Source organism: Ctenopharyngodon idella, chromosome 21 (genome assembly GCF_019924925.1).
Source record: "Ctenopharyngodon idella isolate HZGC_01 chromosome 21, HZGC01, whole genome shotgun sequence".
NCBI classification, from domain to species: domain Eukaryota; kingdom Metazoa; phylum Chordata; class Actinopteri; order Cypriniformes; family Xenocyprididae; genus Ctenopharyngodon; species Ctenopharyngodon idella.
In genome coordinates this window covers 18,662,552-18,674,354 of record NC_067240.1, presented here as the reverse complement: position 1 = coordinate 18,674,354, position 11,803 = coordinate 18,662,552, and the positions used below count along the sequence as shown (strand labels likewise).

At 36.9% G+C, this 11,803-nt stretch overlaps 1 protein-coding gene and 3 non-coding genes across 8 annotated transcripts in view; 3 read left to right on the top strand and 1 right to left on the bottom strand.

Annotated features, from left to right (window-relative positions):
• Nucleotides 1–11,803, top strand: part of rap1gap2b (RAP1 GTPase activating protein 2b) — a 74,303-nt gene that overhangs the window by 27,583 nt on the left and 34,917 nt on the right. For 2 of the 5 annotated variants that reach the window (XM_051876648.1, XM_051876644.1), the window contains exons 1-2: nucleotides 3,018–3,304; nucleotides 8,389–8,424. In XM_051876648.1, coding sequence (XP_051732608.1) covers nucleotides 3,261–3,304; nucleotides 8,389–8,424 — 80 coding nt within the window. In that variant the 5' untranslated portion in view covers nucleotides 3,018–3,260. Of the gene's footprint in view, nucleotides 1–3,017; nucleotides 3,305–8,388; nucleotides 8,425–11,803 lie in introns of those variants that run through there. The other 3 variants (XM_051876643.1, XM_051876645.1, XM_051876646.1) reach the window with 2 other exon arrangements.
• trnav-uac (transfer RNA valine (anticodon UAC)) lies at nucleotides 275–347 on the top strand. Its single transcript has one exon. It is a non-coding gene; the product is annotated as a tRNA-Val (tRNA).
• Nucleotides 1,420–1,491, bottom strand: trnaa-cgc (transfer RNA alanine (anticodon CGC)). Its single transcript has one exon. It is a non-coding gene; the product is annotated as a tRNA-Ala (tRNA).
• trnas-uga (transfer RNA serine (anticodon UGA)) lies at nucleotides 2,106–2,187 on the top strand. The gene has a single exon. It is a non-coding gene; the product is annotated as a tRNA-Ser (tRNA).

The window sequence follows — 11,803 nt, the reverse complement described above, 5'->3', positions numbered from 1 at the left end:
TTGCTAAAATAAATAAATTGAAAGGGAAAAAATATTATTTCACTTGTTTTCTACCTTTAGATTACCCATTCTTAATTTAAAGCGGTCAGGCGCATAACGTTGCATTATGAATAGTTTTGCTAAAAACACTGCAGTAGATATATGCCTACATGTTGTCCGTGTAATATCGTGATTTGATTACATATTCTTTTAACTTCTGTGTTGGATTAAATTAAATTAAATTTCACGTGAATCATCTTTCTTTAGTAACGTGGTTGAGAAACGCATGCATACTGGTTCCATAGTGTAGCGGTTATCACGTCTGCTTTACACGCAGAAGGTCCTGGGTTCGAGCCCCAGTGGAACCAATCTTTTCGCAATTAGGATGGTGTGATAGTTTTATGATGTTGTAGGATGTATATATTCAATGTGTCAATGGTCGTCTTTTGGACAACTGTCAAGTCAGCAGTCTTCCCCATGATTGTGTAGCCTACAGAACTAGACTGAGAGACCATTTAAAGGCCTTTGCAGGTGTTTTGAGTTAATTAGCTGATTAGAGTGTGGCACCAGGTGTCTTCAATATTGAACCTTTTCACAATATTCTAATTTTCTGAGATACTGAATTTGGGATTTTCCTTAGTTGTCAGTTATAATCATCAAAATTAAAAGAAATAAACATATCAGTCTGTGTGTAATGAATGATTATAATATACAAGTTTCACTTTTTGAATGGAATTAGTGAAATAAATCAACTTTTTGATGATATTCTAATTATATGAGCAGCACCTGTAGTTTCTTTGAACAGAATAGTTTCTGTATCAGGGTTTTGGACAAAATGCAAAACTAATATGCCTATCTAATAACCAATTTTAACTAATGACCAGCATAGTATGTTGATACTCTTAATGTCAATATAAAATGCTCAGGTGATTCCAATGATTTTTGATCTACGTATGTCTTTTTACACACTAGGTTTTGTTCGTGGGTCGTGTGTAAGATTTGGTGTTTGCGTTTTTGAGAGCATCTGTTTTTCTATTTACAACGTGTTTTGCAGCGTTGAGCAGTGTAACCAATCACAAACATATCTGTTGATTTCTTGAACACAATGGCCAATCAGACGTGTTTAAGTTAGAATCCACTCACAGGTCAAAACGCCAGAGTTTTTGTCCAGTGCTGAGTTCTGCACACTCGCAAATCCTCTCATTTTAATTTAACTTATAACAAAGTCTATAAATTATGTTGGCAAAATAAGAGATTCATTGTGCAGTCAGCTTCACTGATGATAGTGGAACTTTGTGAGATCGTGATGAATTGAGATGAGTGACAGCTTTTTAGTGATTATAAAGGGATCGCTCTTTGTGCGCTTTCTAGGTGATATATTATAAATATAAAATAAAGATAAAAATGCATTATTTTACTATTAATGTATTGCCGAAAAAGTGGAGATGCCGGGGATTGAACCCGGGACCTCATACATGCGAAGCATGCGCTCTACCACTGAGCTACATCCCCACGTGACGTAAGATACCGTGTTATTTTCCCCTGAAAATATCAGAACACTAGTATACTGCTCGACAGAGTAATGGTGCTGTTTTTCAGCTTTACCTGCAAGATCTATTTTATGCAGCACTTAGAGCAGTTTATCATGCCACCCAACTAAAACACAAGCCAAATAACAATAATAAAGCTAAATAAATAACTAAACCGGCTCACAGTTTTTTTCCCACCAGCACGCGATTGTTCTAAGATAGTCTTGATTGGACTAAAGCAACAAGAGTAAACAGTTACAAAACAAACTGCCATCTTTTTCAAATACATATTCCCACTGCTGGCGGCGCCATCTAGCGGCTTTTGTTGGTTACACTTATTTTGTAAATTAACCTATGTGGCGGAAACCATGTGATGCTAACTTCCGGGTTTATTAAAAGTGCGTCTCGTACAACATTAGCATTATGTATGTTTGTTAATTTTGCAGTATTTTTTTTTTTTTTTTTCTTCACGAACGCAAGAAAAAAAATAATAGTGAAGAACAGGAAGACATTTAAAAGAGCAAGCAACCAAGTAAATAAAATGAGGTTGCGGTAATATCTAAGGTTCTATACCACACGTTTGTGGTTTAATAATGAGCTGCGATGGCCGAGTGGTTAAGGCGTTGGACTTGAAATCCAATGGGGTCTCCCCGCGCAGGTTCGAACCCTGCTCGCAGCGGAATTTCCTTTCTTCTTTCCCTTGGGACATACACATCTATTAAATACTTTTTGTGTATATTAATTTAAAAGACACAGTTAATGCACGACAACAGACCATTTAAAGTGCACGTTTTCTTAAAACAGTTGTGTGAAAAATTATTTCCAGAACGGAATTTCTTTTTTAGGGATCATAATGAGTACATTATGTTCAACTAAATTAATTAAAGCCTGACGTCTTAAATGATCTCCTTTGAAAGCCTCAACTTTTCAGTGGCTGACCGTTTAAATGAACTGTAAGATGCGTTGATCTTAATTAATCTTTCCAGGAGGGGGCGCTAATGTAATGCGTATTAGTGCAAATCTAGGCACAATTGCTGCTTTCTTGATGGCCACAGTTTAGAGCCACTTATTACATCACTGCCAGTCCTTTTATGATAATGTTGTATTGTGAGAACAAATGCAGAATAGTTCATAATCCATTCATTCTAATACATCCTTCATTTTGCACAATCCTTCTTTATACAATCTACTATCCTATTATTAATTTAGAACAAGATGAGTTTGCTGGGTTGCAGCAGGCATAAAAATGGTAAAGACAGATAACAGATTAAAAGGCAAGAAATTGTGATATAGTTCTATTGTATTATTTTTAAAATCACTTTCACTATGGCCTTATCAGGCAGCAATATCTCATATTTTTTATATTCCAACAGACAGAAGGCCCAGAGGGTCTCTAGAGAGAATGAGATTAAAAAAATATTGCTTTCAGCCACTCCTCTCTCCCCCCTCCTCTTTTCCTCCACCACCCTCTCTTCTACTCTTAACGTGTGGAGTTGTGTGCTGAAGTGAGAGGGAGTGACACAGCAGGTGCTAGAACCCCAAACTGTCATACACATACACATGCACAAAGCGTGAGAAACAGGGTGGAGAATGAAATCATTTCAAAGAGAGAGAGAGATGCACACGAGAGAGTGAGGAAACAGAAAGAGTGATTGTGAGATACTGAAACACAAGCACAGAGGGACGATACAAGAGAGTGGGTGAGGAGAGAGAGGAAGACGAATTGGAGTTAGAGGTGAATAAAGAGGGACCATGCTGAGGAGGAAGAGGAGCGTATCCTTCGGTGGATTCGGATGGTACGTTGGTCATGTGGAACAGCATCAGCTGTCAGCTGTGTGGAAATGTCTGCCAGATGCCCTGTGTGCGAGAGGGTCCGTGATGTGCTCACTGGTGTTTATTTATGGTTGTCAGCATGCTTGCATGGGCTGTTTTTAATCTGCATTCATTTGCACTCTCACTTTACGTTGATTTATAAGTTGAATGTGCTGTAATTTAGTCGGAAATATCACAATATTGATTTGTAATAGTTCTATGTGACATAACAAATCTAAGGGAGAATATATTAGGAGTGTCATGATAGTTGATAGTAATGGCTGCATGTATGCAAATGTATCAGAGGGCATTGTTCAAGTGTCCGTTTTCCTCACCGTTCACTTGTATGGACTAGGACTTTTCAAAAGTTGCAGTAGAGACACATTAAATCTGAAATCTCACCTGTATTCCATGTAAACTTTTTTTCTTGTCCATACAATGAAAGTCAATGGGGTCCAAAACTTGAACCCCAATGACTTATATTGTAAAGACAAGAATAAAAATACAGAGACCAGCTGAGCTTCTATATATACGATGCTGAATATTTTCCATAATGCTAAATCATTTATAAGCAGTCGTAGACGTATTAGAGTGCACATTAGCATTGTTTCTCACTGTTGTCCTGATTTGTGAGCATTTCACATTTCCTTTCTCGTTTCCCTCTTGAAACCTTGATCTCACACATGGTGAGTAAGTGTGGAGTTAAATAGTTTAAGTGAGGGTGTGTGATTTTGTTTTGTACATGGATGTTTATCATTACAGGCTGTTGTGTTTTCTTTGTTTTGTGTGTGTATGTCACCACACAGGAAAACAGTGAATATGAAGGCGATGGTTATAAGGGGTCAGAGCAAGTGAATGCTTTATTTATGATGCTACAGCTTCAGATTTCCACTGAGGCTTTTACAGCTTTCAGCACTCTTGTTTTACTTTCTCCCTTGCTCCTCCTCTATATCATGTCATCTCTACCTGAAGTTTCCTTTTAAGGCTATTTTTACCTGTTTTTAATGCCATTTGGCCATTTTTGTGGTTTGATGTGTTCACTACAGTGTGACAACATTCAAAAGGTGCTTGGGTTCTTAGATTTAGGCTTGGGTCTACATTTAGATTTAGACTTAGCTTTATGTTGATCATTAGGTTTTGGTTTAGCCTTAGGCTAAGGCTTACTGTATGTGTTCAGCTTAGCATTAGGCTGAGGATTGGGTTAATTTAGCCTTAGCATTAGCCTGAGGATTGGGTTTATTTAACCTTAGCATTAGCCTGAGGATTGGGCTTATTTAGCCTTAGCATTAGGCTGAGGATTGGGTTTATTTAGCCTTAGCATTAGGCTGAATATTGGGTTTATAGCCTTAGCTTTAGGCTGAGGATTGGGTTTATTTAGCCTTAGCATTAGCCTGAGGATTGGGTTTATTTAGCCTTAGCATTAGCCTGAGAATTTGGTTCATTTAACCTTAGCGTTAGGCTGAGGATTGGGTTTATTTAGCCTTAACTTTAGCCTGAGAATTTGGTTCATTTAACCTTAGCGTTAGGCTGAGGATTGGGTTTATTTAGCCTTAACTTTAGGCTGAGGATTGGGTTTATTTAGCTTTAGCATTAGCCTGAGGATTAGGTTTATTTAGCCTTAGCATTAGCCTGAGGATTGGGTTTATTTAGCCTTAGCATTAGCCTGAGGATTGGGTTTATTTAGCCTTAGCATTAGGCTGAGGATTGGGTTTATTTAGCCTTAGCATTAGGCTGAGGATTGGGTTTATAGCCTTAGCTTTAGGCTGAGGATTGGGTTTATTTAACCTTAGCGTTAGGCTGAGGATTGGGTTTATTTAGCTTTAACTTTAGGCTGAGGATTGAGTTTATTTAGCCTTAACTTTAGGCTGAGCATTGGGTTTATTTAGCCTTAGCATTAGCCTGAGGATTGGGTTTATTTAGCCTTAGCATTAGCCTGAGAATTTGGTTTATTTAACCTTAGCGTTAGGCTGAGGATTGGGTTTATTTAGCTTTAACTTTAGGCTGAGGATTGAGTTTATTTAGCCTTAACTTTAGGCTGAGGATTGGGTTTATTTAGCCTTAGCATTAGCCTGAGGATTGGGTTTATTTAGCCTTAGCATTAGCCTGAGGATTAGGTTTATTTAGCCTTAGCATTAGCCTGTGGATTGGGTTTATTTAGCCTTAGCATTAGGCTGAGGATTGGGTTTATTTAGCCTTAGCGTTAGGCTGAGGATTTGGTTTATTTAGCCTTAGCATTAGCCTGAGGATCGGGTTTATTTAGCCTTAGCATTAGGCTGAGGATTGGGTTTATTTAGTCTTAGCATTAGGCTGAGGGTTACGCTTATTCTTAGTATTAGGCTGAAAGTTAGCTTCATTAAACACAGAGTTAGTTTTACCCTAAAAATTAGGCTGAACGTTAGATTTCGGCTTAGTGTTAGGCTGGGAATTAGACTTTGTCTTAGTGTTAAGCTATGTTTGTTTAGCATTAGCCTGAGGATCTACACTTAGATTTAGGTTTAGGCTTAGTGTTAGATTGATGATTAGGTTTTGGCTTAGCGTTAGGCTGAGGATTGGGTTTATTTAGTCTTAGTGTTGAACTGAGAGTTATGTTTAAGCTTTGTGTTAGGCTGGAGTTTAGGCTCATTTAGCATTAGGCCGAATGTTTAGGTTTAACCTTAGCATTAGCCTGAGGATCTACACTTAGATTTAGGTTTAGACTTATGCTGCCTTCACATGCTATAGAAAATTTGATAATTCCCACTTCTGAAGTCGTAATTACGAGCTTATCGCATTCATGTTTCAACATGAGAGGGCCTTCATGTGCAATTTTTTACCTAGGAAACTCATTTTTTTACGATATTTACGAGAGCAATTTACGAGGTTTATTTAGCTTTACTGTTGAACTGAGAGTTATGTTTAGGCTTTGTGTTAGGCTGGCGTTTAAGCTCATTTAGCATTAGGCTGAAGTGTAGGTTTAGGTTTAGCCTCAGCATTACAGTTAGTTTTATTCTTAGAATTAGGCTGAGGGTTAGATTTAGGCTTTGCATTAGGTTGAAGGCTAGATTTTGTCTTAGTGTTAGGCTGTGAATCATTTTTTGTTTTAGCATTAGACTAAGGATTAGGTTTGTTTAACCTTAGCATTAGCCTTAGGGTTACATTTAGTCTTAGTATTAGGCTTAAGGTAAGGTTTAGGTTTCATGTTCAGTTTAGATATCTTGCTTTCTTGCTATGAAGCAACATTGCCACCCCTGTTGTATTATTTGTAAGAGCAAATACACCAAAAATGTCTCAATAATGTGATAATGTGATATAATCTCATCTCACCATATTTCATATGCTGTTCTAATTAACTAGTGTTACAAAGAAATGAGAACTTATTATGTGTCAGCTTTTTACTGTGGGAAATTAGTTTGCATGTGCACGCTCACACACACACACACACACACACACACTTGTCCACACCCTTCCTCTCACACAATTTACCCACATCCCCACCACACCCAGTCTCCATCACACCATGCTTTTAATAGTGACACCTCAACAGTAACCCCACACAAACAGATGGTCACACACACACACACATAAATCATAAGAGGTGCTGGTTTTCTACCCAGTAACCCATGTACGAGATACACTTACACATTTAATCTGATTTTTACACCTTTAAGCTCTGAAAGCTACGGTGGAAGATGGGATGATGGATTGCTCTACTTCACAGCACCAGAAAGAAGCCATGCTCATGCAGCTGTGTGTTTTCCATCTTGACTCAGTCCTCACTTTGACATTCATTTTAAGTCTGACGCTCCAAGGCATATGCACTTAAGCAGCTGGAAATGTCTCTTTTTTTCTTTATAGCATTGACATATGAACCACACAGGCACTCAGTGAGGGTCAGTTGGCAACCACAGTCTCAATATGCTCGAATTTGAAAACTTAAAGTTCTCCCTAAAATGTCTTAGCAAAATGTCATACCAAGTGGCGAACAAATTGTCTCACTAAATCATCTCACTGAATGGGATGTTTCATTCCCTGTCATTATGTGTTTTAGGGAATCAGTCTGATATTATAAAGAAAATAAGACACAATAATTGCAGTTACTTACAGTAACGGGAGTTGACAGCAGCGCCCTCACGGACTGGTGCACATAACCACTCACATGGTTAGAAATGTCAAAGATAGCCTCTATTAAAGGAATATTTCAGGTTCAACACAATAAAATGCCGTCATTTAAACTCTAATTTCTTACAATGGAAGTAAATGGGGTTAGTTTGTAAAAGCAAAAATCTGAAGTCGCTTACATGAATTCTTCTGTTAAAATGTGTAAAACTTGTAGCATTTTTACAATAGTTTTAGGGTTTATAGCGTAAGATTTTCATTCTAAAGCTGGATATAACATTACACAGGAAAGGTTAGTAAGATTTCTCCACACTAAAATCATTTTAACACACAAATTGTTTATGTTGTGTGGCTTTACTGATGAAACAGTATTTTAATGTTTGTGGATTGGCCATTATAAGTGCATCACTGTTTATAAGTGCATGATTAAAAAAAAAAAAGTATAAAAATTATAACTTGTTTTAAACCTGACATATTCCGTTAACTCATCTACAACAAAAATATGGCTTTTCCTGACAAAACCTGTCATATGATAATACATATTAGGTAAAAACTGAAATAAGGGATGTTTTTGTGAATCAGAAAATGCTTTAAAGATGACAAGTCCTTATATAATACTATAACTTCACCCTAAAGATAAAAGGAAACTCTGTGTGTGACACGCAAATGTGTGAGATATATCGAAAACAAGCTGGATAAAAATAAACGGCCACACCCTTCCACACACTCAACCCTGTTATGTTTTGTGGGTAGTCAGTGCTGGTGGGTGACCTTTTCTGCATGTCAACATTAATTGAGCATTCAGCACACCTATCTGTGACAAGAAAAACATACAGGGATGATACATAACAGAAATGTCCTATTTTAACCCCTTTTGTTCCTTTAGTCCTGCCATTTGAGCTGAGCAAATTACAGCCATCTACATTTGTTCCTTGATCCTAAATGCTTTCTTGTCTTTTCTCTTCAAATGCAGGGTTGACAAGTCTACCATTAGCGCCCTTCGAGCTCGGTGAGTACTGTCTGCACCGCCGACCCCCTCTCTTTCCTCTCCATCTCCCATAAAACCTGACAGCCCTGTATCCTCTTATCTGTTTCATGAAAAGTGGTAAATGAGAGGCCTGACGAAAACTGCAGTGTAAAGGTTTGCCTGACCAAAGTGCTTAGTTCCTGTGCGAAAAGCAGCATCTGTTTGTGGCTTTTTACCATTTTGTCTTTCAGTGGACATAAACTATGCTTCTTTTGGCCACTTTTAGGATTTAGATCAACCTTTTTTGTTTCACATTGTGGCCCATTTATTCACTGGAATATCTCTCCTTGCATTTGTTTTCCCAATATCTCAACAAAACTCTTATGTGTGAACGTGTATTTTAAACACTTTATCATGTGAACCACCAGTCATGGATTGTAAAGTACTAGTTCTCGGTTCTTTTCGAGTTGAAGATGAACAAATGTGACTCTGGACCACAAAACGAGTCATAAGGATCAATTTTTTGAAATTGAGATTTATACATAATCTGAAAGCTGAATAAATAAGATTTCCATTGATGTATGGTTTGTTAGGATAGGACAATATTTAGTCGAGATACAACTATTTGAAAATCTGGAATCTGAGGGTGCAGAAAAATGTGAATATTGAGAAAATCGCCTTTAAAGTTGCTCAAATGAAGTCCTTAGCAATGCATATCCACTCACAAAAATAAATTTTTGATATATTAACGGTAGGAAATTTACAAGATATCTTAATGGAACATGATCTTTACTTAATATATATAATGATTTTTGGCATAAAAGAAAAACTGATCATTTTGACCCATACAATGTATTGTTGGCTATTACTACAAATATACCTGTGCGACTTATGACTGGTTTTGTGGTCCAGGGTCACAAATGTTATGACTTCTGGTTCAGTGAGTAAATCAGATGTTAATTATTAACCAACTCAGTTTGGTTAATAATTTGAATCGGATTTGATTCAAAAGAGTCATTTGAATCGGACTATCAATCTGCTTGATTTACAGTTTATTTATTTTTTTACGATTCAAATTTTTCAATCACTTTTTCAAAACTCTTCACACAGTGAGCACAACAGCAGTCTATGTGGGCTAAACTGAAGATTATTTAACATTGCTTTGGCACAAAATGCATTCATTGACTACAAATTACATGAATCCTTTTCTCACTTAGACACAAACACTCTCTGAACATACAGGCCAATTTGCACTTTTTTGTTTTACTCTTTACTCTTTTTGTGAGTGACAAAGTTTGTTGGCTGAAAAACTTTGCTTTTGTTATGGAAGAATTTGATCTGAGACAGATGCAATGCATTTTGAATGTGAAATCAACTGCTGTGCTAAGCGGAAAGTTGGTAATGAGAAATGTGTGGAGAGTTTTGAAAAAGTGACCTATTTTGTCTTTCAATTGCTAACAAGCTTCGAATGTTAGCATTCAAAAAATGTGCTGCAAATAGTGTTTTGCAGATGGTGAAGTGTGAATGACAAAGTGTTCATGGATTTTGGAAAATGTGCTCATTGAATGCATTTTGTGTGAAGGCAATGAAAAATTATTCACAGTTTGGTCTGCATAGACTTCTGCTTCGCTGAATGTGTGAAGAGTTTTGAAAAAGTGGTTTCAGTATTGACTGATTCTTGTTAGCAAAACACAGTTCTTTTAACTTTTGGAACAACAAAATTGTGGTTAACTGTTGATCTAATCAGATCGTATCAAATCGTAGCACAATTTCATATTTCAAGATGCATCACAATCATAAATCATAATCATAATCAAGTAATAATCTTTTACACCCCTACTTTCAAACCTTTCGTGCTGTTGTTTCATGCTGTTGTTTTTCACTTTAACACAGATTTTTTTCAGTTTAACATCAACTTTTCATCCTGAAATTCGTGGCATCCTCCACAGGCAATGTAAAATACTTATACACATACACTCAACTTGTGTTTTGTCATGTAGGGTCAATTTTTCCCCAGTAACAGCAGGATCATCATTAATAAGAGCATGGAAGGTTTAAAGGGTTAGTTCACTCAAAAATGAAAATTCTGCCATTAATTACTCACCCTCATGCCGTTCCAAACCTGTAAGACCTTCGTTCATCTTCGGAACACAAATTAAGATATTTTTGATAAAATCTGATGGCTCAGTGAGGCCTGCATTGACAGCAAGATAATTAACACTTTCAAACACCCAGTAAGTTACTAAAGACATATTTAAAACAGTTCATGTGACTACAGTGGTTTAACATTAATATTATAAAGCGACGAGAATACTTTTTGTGCACCAAAAAAACAAAATGTAAATCAACTCGCTGTCAATGGAGGCCTCACTGAGCCATCGGATTTTATCAAAAACATCTTCATTTGTGTTCCTAAGATGGTCTTACGGGTGTGGAACGATATGAGGGTGAGTAATTAAAGACAGAATTTTCATTTTTGGGTGAACTGACCCTTTAATCTGTCCTGTCTTGCCATATTTTCAAATTTGTCCTCCACCTGCTTACCAACCATCCGCTCATTCATAGCTTATTATTCATGGGTGCACGTGCAACTCTAGCATTATCATCCTCACACACACAAACAAACAGGGCTTTAAGATCCTGAAAGGCCTTGATGAAGTGGTTTGGTAAAGTGTTCAGAGCATCAGAGTGGAAAGAAGCTTCACTCTGCTTGAGAGTATCACCGCATAACCCTGAATAGGGTCGTGACTGCAGATCATACACATGGAAATGATCCGGTTCTGCCTGATATCAGCCTTCACAGGGCCAATTCATGGTTTGCTTTGAGGTGAATTGATGAAAGGCAAGGGTCATTAATATTTCCATTGTATTTGTAAGTGTTTGAAGGATGTTGTGAACCACGTATCTATTTTTAGATATCCCACTGGCAAGGACAAAACCAGGGTCCTTTAATGTCTGTAGACCATCTGGTATTATATAATTTATCTGAATTAGCAAACCCTAAAGGACTAATTTTTTTAAATATAATGAAGAATGACACAAATTTCTGCAACTTCATTATTGTAATTTTACTATTTTCTACCACAGTCTATGCTGCAAAGGCCAGAATGGAGGGGAAAGTAAACAAAACTGATGGTTTCAGAATGATTCTTTCCTTCGTGAGTTTATGACTGTTAATTGTCTATCGAAAGAATCAGATCATCAGTGACAACGAAAATCACACCATCAACGCATTCAAGTCAAACAGGAAAATATTAGGGTGTAACAGTACATCATGTCACGATTCGATACATATCACAAAACTGAACTCATGATACAATATTATTGCGATACTTCAAGACATATGGTAAAAGTATAACAAAAAATGTACTGTTGATTAAAATGCTAAATTTGGTATTACATTGGGAGTGGAAATGAACAG